This window comes from Pleurodeles waltl, chromosome 4_1 (assembly GCF_031143425.1).
Source record: "Pleurodeles waltl isolate 20211129_DDA chromosome 4_1, aPleWal1.hap1.20221129, whole genome shotgun sequence".
NCBI lineage: Eukaryota > Metazoa > Chordata > Amphibia > Caudata > Salamandridae > Pleurodeles > Pleurodeles waltl.
The window spans coordinates 473,636,615-473,658,226 of NC_090442.1; the positions used below are offsets into that span (position 1 = coordinate 473,636,615).

The 21,612-nt window shown below is 47.6% G+C and overlaps 1 protein-coding gene across 2 annotated transcripts in view; it reads right to left on the bottom strand.

Annotated features, from left to right (window-relative positions):
- The window catches only part of METTL25 (methyltransferase like 25), a 624,891-nt gene extending 603,854 nt beyond the window's left edge, over positions 1 to 21,037 (bottom strand). Inside the window, exon 1 of one of the 2 annotated variants that reach the window (XM_069228758.1) lies at positions 20,620 to 21,037. In XM_069228758.1, the coding sequence (XP_069084859.1) occupies positions 20,620 to 20,869 (250 nt within the window). In that variant the 5' untranslated portion in view covers positions 20,870 to 21,037. The remainder of the gene's footprint in view (positions 1 to 20,619) is intronic. The other variant, XM_069228757.1, reaches the window with a different exon arrangement.
- Between the last annotated feature and the right edge of the window lie 575 nt (positions 21,038 to 21,612).

Here is a 21,612-nt window from a genome sequence, read left to right on the forward strand (position 1 = left end):
GGGGGAATCTTCTAAGATGCCCTCTGTGTGCATTTTGTAATAAATCCCACACTGGCATCAGTATGAGTTTATTATTCTGAGAAGTTTGATACCAAACTTCACAGTATTCAGTGTAGCCATTATGGAGCTGTGGAGTTCGTTTACAAACTCCCAGACCATATACTCTTTATGGCTATGGGGGTAACCATGCCAAGACAGAGGGTACTTTCCTACAGTACCCCTGCATGAGCAGGGTGCCCCTTCATACCCCAGGCCAGTTCTGGAGAAGCCATCTTAAGGTATGTAGTGGACACTTGTCACCACAAGTGGTCCAGCTACATAATGGCTTCTGAACCTAGGCGTGTTTGGTATCAAACATGTTGGTATCATGCAACCGCACCAATTCCAGAGTTAGTTTCATGATACCATTTACTCTGGGAGTTCATTAGAGGATCCCCCAGTTCAGCTTGTGCAGACTTACGGGGTCTAGTTGCCAGCCCACACTACTGCTGACACCAGACACTGTTCTGCCCTCCTGCTGGTGGCCAGGCTCAGCCCAGAGAAGCAGAACAAAGGATTTCCTGCAAGGGAGAGGTGTAACCACCTCTCCCTGTGTATTAGGTGTCCCTGGGGTGGCCTCTGAGCACCACCTGACTGCTTAGAAGGGCACATTTGGTGCCCTCCTTCCATAATCTGGTTTGCATCAGTTCAGGAACCCATAGTCCCTGCTCTAGCCGAAAACGACACAAAGGACAAGGTAGTGACCACCACCCTGTCCAGCTCCTCCCTTAGGGAGGTGGACCGAGCTCTGCCAGGTGGCCACTTGATTCTGAGATCGTGGAAATAAGATGTGCAGAGGCCCCTGGAAGCATCTGGCTGGTTAGGCCAGGTAGATGACATCCCTGACCACCTCTGATAGGTGGGTCACTGCAGAGAGTGACCAACCTCCTTTTAGGGTTACTAAAGGGCTCCACCATGGGTGGGTCCTCAGATCTGTTGAGTAAGGCTCTCAAAGGAACTCTCTGCAAGACATCTTCTGGTCCTTGCATCTGGAACCGCTGCTGGTCTTCAATAGAAATGAACAAGTCTGCTTCTGGTGGGAAGGCTCCCATTGCAACATTGTTTCTCCAGCTCCTGCAAGAATTGTGGAACATCCAAGGCTGGGCTTCCTCCAGGGTCCCTTCTCCCCTCTGCATCTGGGTCCCTGGTGTAGGTACTTCTGTCTTCTGGGTATCCTGGGGTTGAGGCACTCTCCATCCATCCTCTCATCTGCTGGTTTATTTGGGGCCCACTGGGAAGGGTCCTAAATTCTACAAACTCCAAACACTACTTGCTGTGTTAGTCTATGGGACTACTGGGTGGGTCACTACCGTACTCCTGGTTGCTGGGGTCTCTTACTGTACTTCCCTCTCGTGGTCCTGCCCCTCGCTAACTACCACACTTATCTTGGTTAGGAACACTGTTTCAGTTTCCACTTTTTTTGTTTTTTAGTATATGGCTTGGCCTTCCTATAGGGCCCTGCGTATTTGTAATGCTGTTTCTGATGGTTATTTTGTGTAAATATATTGTGTGTAGATATCTCCAAATGGAGATATACCAATGCTTGTCTAGTAGTAGTGCTGTAATAAAGTATCCTTTATTTTAGCAACATTAGTGTAACTCTTCCTTTTGAGTGATATACTGTCTGACTACTGTGGTATTGCTAGTGCTTGACCTTCCTGGATAAACTATCTGCTCACCTCGGCTACCCCTAGAGAGTTTTTGCTATCTGGACACCTATTGACTAATGCTAAGGGTTGCGTGGACTCAGTATACGGTGCCACACCTTAGGTGTACATGCTAAACTGAGCCAGCCTCCTACAATGACCATCTATTCATGGGGTTTGTAGGTGCAAGAAAATGTTGGGCCATGCGCACTACCACATCATGCTTTAGTAATATATTTATTAAAAGTGAGAATTTAAACATGAATTAAGGAATATTTCTTCCCCTGCCCTGATGACAATGATGTTAATGAACTAAGAGACAAGTCGGAGGTCGTGTGTAGCTTTATGTTGGCTAGATTGTTATTATACATGGAGCAAACGTGTAATCTAATCTATTAAATCATAAACTTTTTTTTTTACAGCAGAAATGCCGAACTTGTATATTTGAAGGTGCTCTCATGTTTAATAATGAAGAAAAAAGTGGCTCCATAAAACATTTGCCTAGAATCACACAATGTAACACCAGTGTGAGGGTCAAGAACATTACAGTTAGGTCAAGTAGATTACTCAGTGTACTAGACCTGCAGGCCTAGTAACTTTTTTATGATTTTATTTTTCCAAGACTGTGAAGGTTTGTGAGTCCATAGGGATGGGCATTTTGCCCATTTGGTCCTGCTGGACTTGCTCCTTTGAAATTGGATCACAGATGGGCCACTGGGGATGGTATTGATTGGGTATAGTTTTCTAAGGTTAGGAATCTGCGGCTTGCATAAACCTCACCTTCAGTCCTGCCATAGAATATAAAACGTCCTAGCTTTAGTAATGGAAAGTTTAAATTCTACTAATGATGTGGATGCGAGGACTATCACCACCCGCAGCAAGAGGCTTCTGCCCTTCCGGTGACAAAGGTGATAGAGGATACAATTGGGACTATTTTGCCATTATTAGGCGTTTGAAGACTATGGGGGTTATTCTAACTTTGGAGGAGTGTTAATCCGTCCCAAAAGTGACGGTAAAGTGACGGATATACCACTAGCCGTATTACGAGTTCCATAGGATATAATGGACTCGTAATACGGCTGGTGGTAAATCCGTCACTTTTCCGTCACTTTTGGGACGGATTAACACCTCCTCCAAAGTTAGAATAACCCCCTATATTCGAGAATATAAGGCAGCGTTGCTATTTTATTTATTTGTTTGCCCTCTACTTGATTCTGGATGGAAGTGTATTTTCTCTTCTAGGGAATGACTGTTCCAAACAGGAATCAACACAAAGGAACTGACAGCTTTGATCATATGAAGAAAGAGTGGGCATAAACATTGACTATATTATGAACTCCGAGTTTGGTTGTGTGCAACACTTCTTCCCTAAGGTTTCTGGGAAAGGAATTTTTTTGCAATTGTTACAGCTGCTGATAAAGTGTACAAAGAAAATGCATATTCCTCCTCTCCAGTCCAGACATTGAATCATAGTTGTTACTTGCAATAATTATCAAAAGTAAATGTTCTTTGCTAATCTGTCTCTCATTAGTGCTTATCTATCTTTAGTATTTTTTAGTGAAGACTAACTAACCAACTGTAGCTTCAAAAACAATTTATTATGGTGGATGTACTGGAAATTGGTTTTCCGCAACAACTTCCTGGGGTATGTAAGTACTGTTTCCCACTCTTTCCTGGTCAACTTGCGACCCAGGACCCTCTCCTACTCCCTATGGACTATATTTAACAGGTGGTGTGTGGTGTATGGTAGTGCATGAACAAACCAGGTGACAAGTCTACAGGTTCCACCCATTTGGTACAGTGTATGTATGAGAGCGTGCTGATGGGGTGGACAAAGAGTGAAAGATGGCAGACACGGAGTAACTTAACTCCAGAGGCTGAATGCCACAATCCACATAATTTCTGCCATAATCGGGCACCAAGGAGGCTCCCTCCCCTCTTTATGCAACACGGCTGCATGGAGGGGAGCCATGGGCTGTGAACGCGGCCCACCTGCCAGTTGATAGGGGGCACCCAGACTGCCATAACATAAGCCGGCCTACCGCACTTCCCCTCTCTGCACTTGTCTTCTGAGCGGAGATGCCTCATCACGATGATCAATGGAGAGTGGCCAGCTGACACTGGGACTGTACTGATACCGGAGGTGAGAGATTCTGGTGCCATTGTCCGAAGACTGCCTCCCCCTCGTAGGCCAGCGGTGCTGGCTTGCTGCATCTCCCTGCTCAGTACCTGACCCCCATGTGGGGGTCACACAACCACGACAGGCCCCGGGGAGTGGATGATGGGGTGTATTGGCAGAAGGACCCATGCTGGCTCTGGACCTGGTGAGGAGCCCCAGCGCCCGAAGGTACCTCTACATCCTCAAGTCCCCTGGCTTTGGGGAATCTAACCACCAGTTCAGCAACGTCCAGCAGGTGGCCCGCCTCCTTGTCCAGCATGTGGTGTCCCGGAACCAACGCGCTGGACCCAACCTGCAGCATCTTGGTGACCCTCGGGTCCCCCTACTGAAAAGCATTAGGAATCTGACGCTGTGTTTGCACCCTGCCGTCCCTGTGCTGCTGAGGGTGTGTGTTTGGTGCTGACCTGTGTATAAACCCCCTCACCCCTCCAGGTCTGCCCCCTCCAAAGTTACAGGCATTGTTCTACCTCGATCTCACTAAGGTTTTCCGGGTGGACAACGTTGGATATGTAGGTGTGAATAAAGGGAAAGTGGTGCAAAAGCGTACCATCTCATGCATCTCTCTTTAGCGTCAAAATGTGCTATGCATTCCACCAGAGCAACTGCTGCGTCCACAGTGTTAACACGCAGAGTTCCTTCCTGAACATCTGTCAAGCAGCAACGTGGCATCCCTGTGTATAGTTACTAAACACTACTGCCTGGACAGTCAGGTCCACAGAAGGCTACATTGGTCATTTTGTCCTGCAGAACTTCCTTGTGTGATCTTAGTTTGCAGCCCACCACTGAGGATGGCATTGCTTGGGTATCTATTCTAAGGTAACAAATCTGCGACTAGAAGATGAACAAGTTACCTTCAGTAATGGTTTATCTGGTAGTTACATATTCTAGTTGCCGATTGTAGGAAAGTGCCCTTGTTGGCTTGGTTACGCCCCAGTTTTTGCCAGATATTGATGCCAACTTTGATTGAAAGTGTGCTGCAATCCTGTAACAAGCCCCCAGCACCAGTATTCTTTCCAAACATCTGTATCTTTGTTTCAACAATTGGCACACCTGTGGCACACAGTTAAGTCCCTTGCAAGAATTACCTTTCATAACAAGTGCCCTGTGGCCAGTGAAGCACCCCAAGGGCTGTAGCATGTATTATGCCACCCTGGGGAGCCCCTCACCAAGCACATGCACACTGCCTTTGCAGCTTGTGTGTGTGCTGTTGGGGAGAAAAAGGAAAGGTCGACATGGTACCCCTCTAAGAGTGCCCTGTCCACAAAACACTGCCTGAGGAATAGGTAAGTTCCCCCCCTACCTCTAGCAGGCCTTGCAGCCCTAAGGCAGGGTGGACGATACCACAGGTGAGGCCATAGCTACATGAGCAATATGCCCCTATAGTATCTAAGTCCATTCTTGGACATTGTAAGTGCAATGTGGCCATGTTAAGTATACAGTCTGGGAGTTTGTCATTACGAACTCCACAGATCCATAATGGCTTCACTGATACTGGGCAGTATGGTACCAAACTTCTCAGCACAATAAATCCACACAGTGTGGGATTTATTGAAAAATGCACACCGAGGGCATCTTAGAGATGCCCCTTGTATGTTAGTCAAACTTCTAGTGCAGGGATGACCAGTCTGTGCCAGCCTGCCACTTCCAGACAAGTTTCTGACCACATGGGGTGAGAGCATTATGTCTCAGCAGCCAGAAACACAGCCTGTCCTGTGTGGAGGTGCTTCACACCTCCCCCTCCCCCCCTGCAGGAACTCTAACACCTGGTGGTGAGCCTCAAAGGCTCAAGCCTGTTGTTACAGTGACCTAGAGCACTCCAGCTAACGGACTTGCCCTCCCCCTGGACAAAGCCCCACTTTTGCCTGTAAGTTTGCCGTGAATATTACGGAAAGCAGGGAGGAATGACCCCTCCATCCAAGACCATCCTCAAGGTGTCCAAAGCAGAAGTGATCCCCCCGCAGAATCCTCCTTCTTGGTTTGAAGGACAGGGACCAACAGGGTTAGGTTTGTGTCCCCCTCCTCAAAGGGAGTGCACACAAGAAGGGTGTAGCAACCCTCGGGGACAGTAGCCATTGGCTACTGCCCTCTGACCCCTGCAACGCCCCTAAATCCAGGATTTAAGGGCTTCCCTGAACCCAGCTCACTAGATTCCTGGTGACTTGACAAGAAAGAAAGAATGAGTGCTAGGCTGAACCCCCAGCAGAGAAGGAGGAAGGCGACAACTGACTTGGCCCCAGTCCTACCGGCCTGTCTCCTACTTCAAAGAACCTGCTTGTAGGAATCTGGCTCTGTATATACTATATCAAAATGAGATATACGCCCTCATTATAAGTATGGCGGTCAGCGAACCTCCGTGGTGGAGTTGGCGGTCACACAACTGTGACCCCGGTAGTGAAGACTGCCATATTACAAGTACTGGGAAGGCACCTGCAGAACACAGCCAAGTTACTGTTTGGCCCGCCACAGTGGAGTAGTCACGCGGCTGACAGCAGGCATCTCCAGGCCGGCAGTCAGGCAGTATCCCAGGACCACATGACAAGGTTGCACACCGCCAGGATTTCCTGGGCAGCTCCACCGCCACCAAAAGCCTTGTGGAAACTAACAATATAAGAGGGACCACCACAGTCAGGAACACAGGCAGGTCCATAGGTGCCATGGAACACGAATTGCAATTTGTGCACCTGTGAGGCATCCAACTACAGATGCAGCTGACCATTACAATGAGGCCCATGGTCGTACAAGATGTGTCATTGAGAGGTGATTCGGCCTGCTGAAGGCCAGATTCCGGTGTCTGCATATCTTCGGGAGTGCCTGTAGGAGGCTGGCCTGGCTTTTAGTGGGTACCAATGGTACTTACACCTTGTGCCAGCTCCAGTTATCCCTTATTAGTAGATTAGTAGTGTTCTAGCAGCTTAGGCTGGTAGAGGTAGCTATAGCAGAGCAGCCAAGGCTGAACTAGGAGACATGCAAAGCTCCTACCATACCACTTATATCATATAGGTGCTACATCATAAGAAAGACAATACTCATAGTTACTAAAAATAAAGGTACTTTATTTTAGTGACAATGTGCCAAAAATATCTCAGAGGATATACTCCCTTAGGAGGTAACTAAAATACACAAAATAAACACACAAACCAAAATCGGGTAAGTAAAACAGTTAGAAAGTAGTGCAAACACTGTAGAATACAATAGGAAGCAATAGGCCTAGGGGCAACACAAACCATATACTAAGAAAGTGGAATGCGAACCATGAATGGACCCATAGGCTACTGTAGTGTGTAGATGGTCGCTGGGAGTGTAAGAAAACACTAAGGGGGTGTCCAAGATACCCCACCCCAAGACGCAGCAGCGTATCCAGTTTAAGTCGCTCTGCCTTACTTTTAAGGCAGTTCATGGAATAGGACCACAGTACCTGACTTCCAGACTCCTCCTGCATGTACCTAAAAGAAGCTTGAGGTCTTCCCAAGCTCACTTGATTCAGGCCCCTCGCACACAAAGCCAAATGAGGAGACAAAGCTTTTACAGTAGCTGCAGCCAGAGGATGGAACTCTCTCCCACAGAATATTAGGCAAGAATCAGGTTATATGAAATTTAGGAAAATGGTGAAAACTTGGCTCTTTCCTCGTGAATTTTTTGGTACATCAAGATCAGGGTCTTTGATTTAGTTTGTTTCAGTTTCATCTATTGAATGTTTTTCTATCTTCATTATTTCTGTTATTTTTCTTATCCTCTGTCTATTTTTTACTACGTGCTTTCTTCCCAGCGCTTCGATGCTCTTTGAGTAGGAACGCACTTTATAAATCTCGAATTACATTACATTTTTACAGGTGTGCGTGGTGTGTGTATAAGTTTCATGTGTGGGATTTTTGAACTGGCCAATGTGGTGTTGGCTACTTTCGGCGGTGCCTTTTTGTACCGCCATGGTGCGAACTGCCAACGGTTTACCGACGTGCATGTACTTCTGTGCTGGATTTTGGCTCTAAATATGACAGTCAGAATGGTGTTGGTGTGGCGGGGCCAGCGGTTGATCAGTCACTCTTTCGCCGTGGGTTGGTCTGGCGATGTTGGTTTTGTGTTTGTTTTTGAGCGGTTTATGTTTTGTGACTCTGAGTATTTAGGGGTGACCCTGAACCTAGGAAATTAGATTCCTGCAACCTGAAACAAGAAGGACTGCTGACCTGAAAGCCCCACAGAGACGACGGAGACAACAACTGACTTGGCCCCAGCCCTACCGGCATGTCACCAGACTCAAAGAACCTGCACAGTGACGCATCCAGCGGGACCACAACCTCTGAGGACTAAGAGGACTGACCTGCACCCAAAGGACCAAGAAACTCCCGTGAACAGCGGCTCTGTCCAAACAACGACAAAGAAACCATCTTTAAAGGGACTCCAGCCTCACTCTGGAAGTGTGAGTCCCCAACAATCAGCACCTGACACCCCCGGCTTGTGTCTAGAAGAACCAACACTGCAGAGGGGACCCCCCAGGTGACTCCAACGACGTGGACATCCTGGGTCGACCTCCCTGCACCCCACAGCGACGCCTGCAGAGAGGATCCAGAGGTTCCCACTGACCGCAACTGCCCGGTAACAAAGGAACCCGACGCCTGAAAGAAGCACTGCACCCGCAGCCCCCAGGCCCGAGAGAAACCAACTACTGGTGCAGGAGTGACCAGCAGGCAGCCCTCATCCTTGCCCAGTAGGTGGCTGGCCTGAGAAGCCCCCCTGTGCGCTGCCTGCATCGCCAGAGTGACCCCCGGTTCCCTCCATTGCTTTCAACGCAAAACCTGACACCTACTTTGCACACTGCACCCGGCCGCCCCTGTGCCGCTGAGGGTGTATTTTGTGTGCCTGTTTGTGACCCCCCCCAGTGCTCTACAAAACCCCCCTGGTCTGCTCCCCGAGGATGCAGGTACTTACCTGCTAGCAGACTGGAACCGGAGCACCCCTGTTCTCCATAGGCACCTATGCTATTTGGGCCCTACTTTGACCTCTACACCTGACCGGCCCTGTGTTACTGGTGCAGGGTGTTTGGGGTTGACTTGAACCCCCAAGGGTGGGCTGCCTATGCCCCGGAGACTAAACTTGTAAGTGCTTTACTTACCTGCTAAACTAACTTGTACTTACCTCCCCCAGGAACTGTTGATTTTTGCAGTGTCCACTTTAAAAATAGCTATTTGCCAGTTTTGCCAAAACTGTGTACATTACTGTTTTAATTCAAAGTTCCGTACTTACCTGTGTGAAGTACCTTACAATTTATGTACTTACCTAAATTCTGAATCTTGTGGTTCTGAAATAAATTAAGAAAATAATATTTTTCTATACAAAAACCTATTGGCCTGGAGTAAAGTCTGGTAAGCCTACTGCTCCACCACACTACCACAAAATAGAGCATTAGCATTATCTAATTTTGCCACTATCAACCTCTAAGGGGAAACCTTGGACTCTGTGCACACTATCTCTCACTTTGACATATTATATACAGAGCCAGCTGTGGAATCCCTGCACACATTTATCAATTACTACTGCCATTCAGGCCAGGTGAGTAGGGACTGTTATTGTCCCCTTCCATCAACCACAGTGAATGCTAATGCTTGCCTGTTGATTCTAATGTTAAAAATCTGCAGCTATCCTAATATTCAACTGTGGTCCTGAAATAGAATGTACAATGTCCTAGCTTTCTAGCAAGGACATGGTGGCAAGCAATGATTATCACCTCAGCCCACAGCAGGAGGCTTCTGTTCTCATGATGACAAAGGTGATGGAGAACACAATTGGGACTTTGCTATGGTATAAGTATTTTGCTGTTATCAGGCATTTGAGGACTGTATTGGAGAATATTATGTGACATTGCTATTAGGCTAAATATGTTGCTCTACACTTGAACGTCATATTCATTGTGAATGGAGGAGTTATGAGGTGTCTTTTCTCTTCTAGGAACTGCCTGTCCTAAACAGGAGTGAGCATGAAAGAACTGACGGCTTTCATCACAAGAAGAAAATGTGGGCATGAACATCGACAATAGACTGTTATGAACTGTAAGTTTGATTGGTTATGTGGAATACATCTTAATTTAAAATATATTTGCAGCTCCCTCAGGAGTACTGTTGCACCTAGCCTTTTTTGCAGGGTCACCCCCAGTCTTTTTGCCTCTTTCCTCCTGAATTCTCTGACCAGTTTTTATTGGCTTTATGACTCTGGGCACTTTACCACTGCTAAAACAATACTAAAGTGCATATGCTCTCTCTGTAAATTGTGCTGTTGATTGGTCTATCCATGATTGGCATATTTGACTTACTGTTAAGTCCCTAGTAAAGAGCACTAGAGGTGCCCATGGCCTGTAAATCAAATGCTACTAGTGGGCTTGCAGCACTGGTTGTGCCACCCACATTAGTAGCCCTGTAAACATGGCTCAGACCTGCCAATGCAGTGTCTGCGTGTGCAGTTTTAAACTGCCAATTCGACTTGGCAAGTGTACCCACTTGCCAGGCCTAAACCTTCCCTTTGACTACGTCAGGCACCTCTTAGGTAAGCCCTAGGTAGCCCCAGGGGCAGGGTGCAGTGTATGTTTAAGGTATGATATATACTAGTGTATTTTATATGTCCTAACAGTGAAATACTGTCAAATTCGGTTTTCACTGTGCGAGGCCTATCCCTCTCATAGGTTAACATGGGGGCTGCCTTTAAATATCCTTAAAGCACAGATTCCCTTTGAGAGCAGATAAAAATGTGGAGTTTAGGGTCTCTGAACTCACAACTTAAAAATACATCTTTTAGTGAAGTTGGTTTTTAAATTGTCTGTTTGAAAATCCCACTTTTAGAAAGTAGGCATTTTCTTGCATTAACCGTTCTGTGACTCTGCCTGTTTGTGGATTTTCTGTCTGGGTCAGTTTGACAGTTGGGCTGTTTTGCACCTCTCTGGACATTGACACAAAAGGGGGGAGGGGTTTAGCCTGCATTTCCTGATGAGCCATCTGAGCTAGAGAGGAGGGAGGAGTGGTCGTCCATACCTGAAAGGACTGTGCCTACCCTCACACAATGCAGTCTCCGACCCCCTGGTGTGCGTCTGGGGCCTGGCCTGGACAATGAAGGATCTTGAAAACACTTGAGACTTTGCTTTGAAGTTTGCCAACTTCAAATGCAGAACAGGGCATAAGAAGAAGACCCAAAACACCAGACTTTTAGAATCTTTTCTGGAATCAAGAGGAATCTCGGCCAAGGAGAAGAGCTGGAGGAGTACTGTCCCTTTGCTGGACTGGCCTGCAGTTGCTGCTTCTGGCTGAAAAGAGTGCAAAGGGTGAACTTTGCTGTGTCTCCAGCTTGAGAAAGTTCTCCAAGGGCTTGGAGTAGAGCTTGCCTACTGTTGGCAGTCTCAGAGACACTGAAGACTTCAGTTTTCTTGACCTGCAGCACTGGGAACTCTGTTATGTGCTGTACAAGAAGAAAAACCACTGTGCCATCACCAACGAAGCCGCTAGCCGCACCGCTACCTGCCGACGCTGCACTGAGTCGCACTGCCCTGCTTTGGACCGCAACCGTGGTCTCACCGATGCCGTCCAGACGACTTCACGAGCCGCTGCTCGCACCGTGACCTGTGGGCCCCACACTCTGGCATCGCCTACTCACAGTGCAGCCTGGACCTCCCCGATGACGCTCCTGCTGACACCTGCGCCGCTGCCTGCACCGTGGCCTGTGGACACCACTCGTGAGAAGCACGAAGCACCATCCCACACCGCAGCCCCTGTCCACCGATGCAAGTATCATTGACTCTAGCGTCGTCAACAAGCATCCCTGCCTGCACTGTGGACACCGCTCGTGAGGGTCACAAAGCACCGTCCCGTCCCGCACCGCTGGCTTGGGCTTACCGACGACAGTGCTTCTGCAATGACGACGACGCTGCCTGCACTGTGACCTGTGGACACCGCATGTTGCACCGTCCTGCTTCACACCGCAGTCCTAGTCTCACCGACGCCGCTAGAAGCAGTCACCGAGCCGGTGCCTGCACTGTGACCTGTGGGCACCGCACGTCGCATCGTCCTGCTTCACACCGCAGCCCCAACGTCATCAACACCGGCACCCCTGACTTCATCACCCATTCATGCTATTACGAAGATGGAACAGCGCAAATGAGTGACACATTTGCAAAGCATAATCATTTTTTTTATTTGGGTAAATGCCAAAGTTTTAAAACAAGCAACATTTTGACAATGAAATACAAGCTAAATACCAATGTACAGTACTCACAAACAATCATTAAAGTTTAAGGTATGCAAAATTAACAGGTCGAACTCTAGGTAGTGGCTTTGTCCAAAGAGACACCACAACATTTCTAGATCCATGGAAAGTCATGTTCTAAGTAATCTGTGACTTCTATCATGATGATGCCCTCCTGCCACCACGCCTGTTGCCTAGCTGTTTCAGCTCCACTAGCGGGAGATGGGCCTAACAGAAATAGGCCTGTCTTTCTACAAGGAGGTGGGTGCAGGCATACTGACTTCCAGGGAGTGACCGCGTGCGGACACATACACACCAATCCGTGACTTCTGTCGGGTCAAGGGCAGCCCTCATCCATCCAGCACTTCTCTATATCTTCCGATTTTGTTATGGGCAGGTCTGTCACAGACTTCTCTGTCAATATTGTCATTCTACCTCCGGCTTTCAACGCCTTTGGCACTGGTCCGCTTCAGAATAGAAAGGGCATCTCTTAAGATGCCCTGTGTGTGCGCATCCAGGTTCACCATTTTATTTAAGTTGCACTTATTAAGTAGCTTCTTTGGGGTTCAAATTGCCTCATTTTGGTTGGGCCCCACCTGCCCCCACACCTGCTGTGCCTAGATGTTTTAGCCCTACTAGCGGGTGATGGCCCTAACAGAAATAGGCCCGTCTTCCTACAAGGAAGTAAGGAGCAGGCATATTGACTTCTAGGGAGTGACCGCGCCCACACGCATCACAATGATCCATGGAAAGTGGTCAGTTGACTGGGGCTGTACTGTTCCCAGAGGTGGGAAAATCTAGAGCCATGGTGACATATTGGCGTGTAAGCAGTCTGAAGACTGCCTCCCCCTCATAGACTAGCAGTGCAGGCCTGCTGCATCTCCCGGCTCAGCACCTGACCCACGAGTGGGAGTTGAGGGGTGGTCACACAACCTTTACAGGCCCCGGTGAGGGGCATATATTGGTGGAAGGACCCATGCCGGCCATTGACTGAGAGGTGAGGAGCCCCAGCGCCGAAAGGTAACATTGCACCCACAGCCCCCTGACCTTAAGGAATCCGACCACCAGTAAAGCAACGTCCAGCAGGCAGCACTATTCCTTGTCCAGCCTGTGGTTTCCCAGAACCAACCACCTTGACCTAGCCTGCAGCATCTTTTTATTGAAAAGTATTAGTAGCGCTGTGTTTGCACCGTGCATCTGGCTGACCCTGTGCCGCTAATGGTGTGTGCTTGGTGCTAACCTGTGCACCCCTAGGTCTGCCCTCTGAAGTCACAGGGAGTTACCTGATGGCAGATCTATTCCCGAGTCTCTCCCCCCAAACACCCCCCCCCCCCCGAAGTCTCCTTAGGATCAATCCCATTATAAATCACCAACTTTGACCTTTGCACCCATCCGTCCCTGTGTTGCTGGTGGTGAATGTTTAGAGTCAACTGGAACCTTGACCTGTGGACATACTAACCCCCAGTGACTGTAACTGTAAATCAAGTACTTACCACAAAACTGCAATAACCCTTTTCCCACCCTAGGACTGTTTAAAAGTTGAAGTGTTGACAGTGAAAAGTGTTACTTGTCTGTAAACCGTTTTCTTTGCAACTCTAATAAAAGTGGTATTGATACATATGTTTGATACCTACTTGATAATATACTTACCTGCAAGAAGATCCTTTTATATATATTTTTGCTATATAAAATGCTACATAAAAACAATTGGCCTGGAGTTTGTCATTGATTGTGTGCCTCATTTATTGCCTGTGTGTGTACAACAAACGCTCTGCATTACCGTCTGATAAGCCTAACGCACCACACTAACACAAAATAGATCATTAGTATTGTATTCTTTAGCGTCTGTTAAGTCCCAGGGGAACATCTGTACTCTATGCACACTATATATATCATTTTGAACAACTATGTACAAAGCCAGAATACTGAAAATTCCAGCAGGGACTAAGCAAGTGCTGCAACGTGTCATTGATTCAGCAGACCTCACATTGCATACCATGCAGCGGCGTGCATGCCACCCAGGTGGTAAGAGGGTTGCTGGCTCCAATGCCACAATGGACAATTACACCATGAGCAATGGCTGGAGTCATCCCACATACAGTGAACAATAAACCTGTTAGCTGGACTGATCAGGAACACACCATGGGTAGACTGAAATCAACTAAACCTCACTCCTGTCCACCCTCTCCAACACTCCATGCTGAATACACTCATTAGGGGACAAACCTGGCCGACTGATGGTGTGGTTGGCCTAACAGGATTCACAAGCCCAATGATAACAGAAATCACCTTGCCTATATGCCAGACACTACGTTCGCAATCCGCCATACTTCATTTTCTATTACTGTGACCTTACAGCTAGCCACTCACCCCTATAGTAGCCGCTGCCTATTCTGTTGAATGATTCAGAATTCCCTGCTATGTCCTTGAGTGGCCTGTCCGATACTCAATATTAAAAAAAATGTTGATTAACTCTCCTGTGAGTACCTCTTTGCAACCCGACACTGAACTGTTATGCACAAACCCCTTTTCCACAGTTCCAGTTGGCTGCCTGATCTTGACCCCCCTTTCCTGTTGGTCGTTTCCCACAGTCCTCGGCTAGTAACCCCCCTTGCTGAATCCCAATCTGTCTTATATGTTGAGTCCAGTCCAAATGAGGGTAGCTATATAAGTGCTGCTCAGTCGAGCACTCTTGTGTAGCCTTTCTAGAACCCAGAGAGGCCATCAGACTGATCCATATGGAACCAGTGTTTCTCACTCTCGTAGACCAACCACTCAGGGATGTATTGTAAGTGGGTGGCCCAATAGTACTGGAGGATATTCGGGCAGGCCACTCCACCACTTTCTCTAGGCCGCATGAGTAAAGAGTTACAGATGCTCCATTGCTTACCATTCTTAATAAAGCAAAAGTCCCACTGCAAGTGAGTGATATCATCTCGAGCAGTCTGGCTCTGGCAAAGACAAGCATTATGGTGAAAACAGGGCTGTCTTACTCTGACAAAAATGAGCAGCAGCAAACCGGTCTCTAATGGGCCATCACTAACAAGTTGGAGTACATGCCAAAAGGGAAGGGACTACAAATACTCTTCAAAAGCCCGAGCCCACACCCACTTCTAATAATCATATTGTGGATACTTTTACACATTTGTTATGTCTGCCAGACCAGAATAGTATGACTGGCATCAGTTGAGATAGATTTAAAAATAGCCAATGAAACTGAATATTTGTGAAAAATTCAGAGGGGGCACAATTATTATTCCCCCACTGGGGGAAGGAGTGGCCTCCTATTTAAAAATGTGAAGACTGGTGGTGTAGAGTGTAGTGGCTTGGTGCTGGTGGAGTTGGTATTGTGTGGATTGGTATAGAGAGGTGTACCATTGTATGGCGTGGGTTTCCAGGGAGTGACATTGTGTAGCTTAGAGTATACTGGCATAGAATGGAGTGCTATTTTGTGGTGTGAAGTGAGGTGTGGAATAGTGTTGCATTCAGTACAGTGGAGTGGCACTGTGAGGCTTGCAATTACATTTAGTGGGGAACAGCCATCCTGAAACACTCAGATCATACATAAGGATGGAATTATGACAAAATCAAAAATATTGATATTCCAGCCATAGAAATAAAGGATTACACCATGTACAAAGAAGCATTTTGTAGGAAAATGGCTCCTTGTTGCAGTTACCCCCCCCTCCACTTTTTGCCTGATATTGATACTGACTTGAGAGTGTGCTGGGGTACCGCTAACCAGGCCCCTGCACCAGTGTTCTTTCACTAAAAATGTGCCATTGTTCCACAATTGGCACACCTCTGGCACACAGATAAGTCCCTTGTAAAAGGTGCCAGTGGTACCAAGGGCCCTGTGACCAGGGAAGGTCCCTAAGGGCAGCAGCATGTGTTGTGTCACCCTAAGGGACCCCTCACCTACCACATGCACACTGCCATTGGAGATTGTGTGTGTTGGTGGGGAGAAAAAGGCAAAGTCGACATAGCATCCCCCTCAGGATGCCATGCAAATCAAAAACTGCCTGTAGCATAGGTAAGTCACCCCTCTAGCAGGCTTTAAAGCCCTAAGGCAAGGTGCACTACACCACAGGTGAGGGCATAGCTGCATGAGCAATATGTCCCTACAGTGTCTGAGTCCATCTTTAGACATTGTAAGTGCAGTGTGGCCATATTAAGTATATGGTCTGGGAGTTTGTCAAAACGAACTCCACAGCTCCATAATGGCTACACTGAATACTGGGAAGTTTTGTATCAAACTTCTCAGAATAATCAACCCACACAGATGCCAGTGCTGGATTTATTACAAAATGCACCCAGAGGGCATCTTAGAGATACCCCAGTATTTTGCCCAGTCCTTCAGTGCAGGACTGACTGGTCTGTGCCAGCCTGCCACTGAGTGACGAGTTTCTGAACTCCTGGGGTGAGAGCCTTTGGGCTCTCAGAGGCCAGAAACAAAGCCTGCACTGGGTGGAGGTGCTTCACACCTCCCCCTGCAGGAACTGTGACACGTAGCAGTGAGCCTCAAATGTTCAGGCTTTGTGTTACAATGCCTCAGGGCACTCCAGCTAATGGAGATGCCTGCTCCCCGGACCCAGCCCCCACGTTGGCGTCAAGTCCAGAGGAGTTAATGAGAAAAACAAGGAGGAGTCACCCTCCATGCAGGACAGCCCCTAAAGTGTCCTGAGTTGACGTGACCCCTTCCTTAGAAAATCCATCTTGCTTTGGAGGATTTCCCCCAACAGGATTAGGGATGTGCCCCCCTCCCCAAAAGGAGGAGGCACAAGGAGGGTGTAGTCACCCTCAGGGACAGTAGCCATTGGCTACTACCCTGCAGCCCTAAAACACACTCCTAAATTTAGTATTTAGGGGTGATCCTGAGCCCAAGAAAACAGATTTCCTGACGCCCTAAAAAAGAAGGACTGCTGACCTGAAAGCCCTGCAGAGAAGATGGAGACAATTGACTTGGCCCCAGCCCTCCGGCCTGTCTCCAGACTCAAAGAACCTGAACAGCGACACATCCAGTGGGACCAGCGACCTCTGCCGACTCAGAGGACTGCCCTGTAACCCAAAGGACCATCTTTAAAGGGACTCCAGCCTCACTCCGGAAGCGCGAGTCCCCAAGACTCTGCACCCGACGCCCTTGGCTCGTGTCCAGTGAAACCAACACTTCAGCGAGGACCCCCAGGTGACTCCAACAACGTGGACACCCTGAGACGACCTCCCTGCACCCCCACGGCGACGCCTGCAGAGAGAATCCAGAAGATCCCCTGACTGCGACTGCTCGGTAACAAAGAATCCGATGCCTGGAAGAAGCATTGCACCCGCAGCCCCCAAGCCCAAGAGGAACCAACTACTGGTGCAGGAGTGACCAGCAGGCGGCCCTCATCTTTTCCCAGTCGGTGGCTGGCACGAGAAGCCCCCCTTTGCCCTGCCTGCATTGCCAGAGTGACCCTGGGTCCCTCCATTGATTTCAATGCAAAACCTGACACCTACTTTGCACACTTCACCTGGTGGCCTCTGTGCCGCTGAGGGTGTATTTTGTGTGCCTGTTTGTGACCCCCCCCCCACTCCAGTGCTCTACAAAAAAACCCTGGTCTCCTCCCCGAGAACGCAGGTACTTACCTGCTAGCAGACTGGAACCGGAGCAACCCTAGTCTCCATAGGCGCCTATGTTATTTGGGCCCTACTTTGACCTCTGTACCTGACCAGCCCTGTGTTGCTGGTGCTTGGTGTTTGGGCTTGCCTTGAACCCCCAATGGTGGGCTGCCTATGCCCCGAAGACTGAACTTGTACATGCTTTACTTACCTGCTAAACTAACTTGTACTTACCTCCCCCAGGAACTGTTGATTTTTGCACTGTGTCCACTTTTAAAATAGCTTATTACTATTTTTGCCAAAACTGTGTACATTACTGTTTACTCCAAAGTTCCATATTTACCTATGCCAAGTACCTTACAATTTATGTATTTACTTGAATTCTGAATCTTGTGGTTCTAAAAGAAAATAATATTTTTCTATATAAAAACCTATTGGCCTGGAGTTAAGTCTTTGAGTGTGTGTTCTCATTTATTGCCTGTGTGTGTACAACAAATGCTTAACACTACCCTCTGATAAGCCTACTGCTCGACCACTCTACCACAAATAGAGCATTATTATTAACTATTACTGCCACTATCAACCTCTAAGGGGAACCCTTGGACTCTGTGCACACTATTTCTTACTTTGAAATAGTATATACAGAGCCAACTTCCTACAGTGTGCCACAGCTAGCGACCTGAAATCTGAGAGGAGCCACAAACGTCCTTCCACCCAATATTCCCCGAAGTCAATGGTACCTTGCTTGTGTCAGTAGGCCAAGTGCCTGCAACAGGGAAGGCCCCAAAAGGTTCTGTAGCGATAATGATAACTGAGGTGAGTGTACTAATTAAGCCTGGGATCTGAAACCATTTATAGACACCCCACATAACCCAGTCAGTTCTAAAGAATAGATACCCAGGGGAGTGCACGGAGGTGTGGCTTGCATGGTTTCCACAAAGTATTTCAACACAGAATACCATGCAAAGGTATAACATTGAATAAAAGCACTTATTCCGTGCAATTACTGTGAATTAAACTACAGAAATATGCATGGATCCATAAACATCTTAACACCTAGCGTTCCCCAAGTTGCACTGATAAAAACGCTATCCCATATGCGTGCCTGGGCTTACTGCCCGTGACAGGAATGGATCACACAAGGGTCTGGTAGTCCTTGCATGAGGGCTGCTGTTGAACCTGGAGTGAGCCATTCATAATGCAGAGACTAGACACAGGCAAACAAGAGGGGTTGTGTTTTTATCAGGACAAGTAGAGAAAGAAAGGGTGGTAGGGTTTTTGTGGATCCCTGCACATTTTTGTAATTTACATAAAGAAGAAGAAAGGAAAAATAGTGTTTCTAATGAATGTTTCACCTTCGCAGGGTACTGTGGGTAAGCTACATTTGTGGGATCCACAGACGCCACATCTCCATGGACTGCCCGGGTGTCTATTTTTTGGGAATTTCTGGGTTTGGTAGCTTCCCTTATATGGCGACAGAGCCCAGGACCAAAGACACAGGTGAACATCTTACAAAACCAGCTGGTTTTGTGATAGGTAATTTTGATCTCTCATCATTACATTTTGGGCCCTCCCCTGTCATGGTCACTTGCACACCCAAACAGGCGAGGAAACGTTCTTCTCTGAAGCCTTAGAGGAACGCTAGATGGTAGGAAAATTGTGGCTGCCTGCAGATCCCTGGACTTTCCCACACAGAAATCCAACAAATTTCTGCACTCTCAACAATTTACTGCCACCAGACAAGGACCCATCACAATCATACACTACAGGACAGAATAAGTTTCACCAGGAGCTTCATCCACCACTCTCACAACGTCTTAGGCTTCAGTTGTCGACAGGTATTCCAGTCATCAGCGTTGTGGGTGCCAAAGCAGCACATGCAGAGTGGGGGTCCATGATGACATCTGCCAAGCACAGGACACACAGGGCTTAAAGCTAGTAGGCATGTACACTGTTCCAATGCCACGAAAAAATACTGTGAAAAAAGTGAAGACCAAAAATGGCCAGAGGAACTCCTTCTCCAGATACATGTAGCTGCGCAGAAAAGAAGCTGATTTCAGCGCATCAAGGGAAGGAACTATATTGACTGAGTCAACATCATAACTATGGAGTTGCAGGACGTCCTCTAAAAGCACAATTACTGCGGAGGAAAACTTTTGGGATCCAGTCTGACAGCTTGGGGTTATTTGTCTCTTTTACATACATTTTATTTTTCCTAATCATTACATGTTATTATATCATTATGAATTATTATATGCATCATATTAATATGTTACATATACATGTGATATATTATATGTGATTATACATCCTATTTATTATATACCATATAGTTATTATGAACAAATACAAATAATACTTTACACACAGGGATTCGTGAAAATCAACAATTTCCTTTCACTGTGGAAAATCGCATCTAATTATAAAGTCCATATACCTGTGTTTTTAAGGGAAGTATTGTACTATTCAATAATACAATTTTTCCTTCCACTGTGGGAAGGAAACAGTTACTCAAACAAACACTGGAACGCTTCATCTAACATTACAGTACATTCAAATGCATTTAAACATACTGCTTGAAAGTTTATGATTGTAACTCTCCTCGCATTGCCTAAGACCGTTTTGAGGGGAGTGGGACACGGGCAGACGGGGGAGACGCACACGTGCAGGCAGCAGCAGTATTCCTCTGTCTCCTACTGACGTCAGGGCGGACTCGCACGGATAGGCAGACACACACGGTTAGAACAAGGGCGACGCAGCAAGCAACTACGCCACAGCTGCCTACCAGTAAGGCTCGCAAACAGGAAGTGATGAAGAAACGAGCCACAGTGAGCGCGGAATAGCACGAGCAGGGTTCGGTGAGTTGTGTTTGTGATCAGAGGTGGGTTTTTTCAACGTCACTCCTACCGATGTCAAACAGCTTCTTCTCCCCGCAGCACTTACCCCAGCTCCTGGTGGGCTCCGTGTGGTTCAGCTGCTCTGGTGGGTGGTGCCGAGTGAAGGCGGCTAGCACGGCCTCGGGGGAGCTACACACCAGCTCGTCCCAGACCCCGCGGGTGTAGAAGTCCCCCGTGTGCGCGTTGGCGATGGGCAGCGCCACGGACAGGAAGTTCCGCACAGCCCGCAGCCTTTGGCGCAGCAGCTCCCAGGCAGGCTGCTCCATGGTAGAGAGCTGGCGGCGGTTACAGGACATTGCCTCTGCTGGTCTATAGTGAGGAGGGTCTGCCTGCCTGAAAGACGCGCCTTACTCCTGCAGCGTGGCCCGCTAAACAGCGACAGCCCTGCCTCCAACCCGCCCAGCGCAGGCCTCACCCCCTAGAACAGCAGCGCGCTGCGTTCGCTTCGCCTTGCTCCCTAGTGAAGTGCCCTTGGCCCTCTCACCCCGAAAATGTGCGAGCAGTTAAGGTTAATATGGTTTTACTCCTCAGCGTGTCACAACATATTCAATACATTTTCGCCATTTATGACAAATGTTCCCAAAATGACAGCGCGTGAGCACCTAGTTTAAAAACGAACACTGCTCAAAGATTAAATAATAAAAATTAAATTCTGCTGCTTTCAAAGCGCACTGACATTGATACCGGGGGCTTCCGTTAATCACTAAAATCTTCAGTGAGTATTACAAGTGTAAACACAGTTTTCTGCTTGCACAAATCAGTAATAACACTGCTTATTTCGGTTTTAAACCATGTAAGCGACAATAAAACCAGTGCGATAACGGTAGTTTAATCGCATCCAAATCCCATAATGTGAATCGAACTATATTAATTTAAAAAGCCAATCTTCGTCGTCTGCACGACAGATTACATTTTGACACTTTAGATGGTGGGAGAATCTCGATTTCTCATAAAAAAAATAGTCAAATATTTGCAAAACGATTAAGTCACTTTCAATTTCTCGACTGCTAGTCTCTGCTTTAGAAAAGTGTAATGAAAA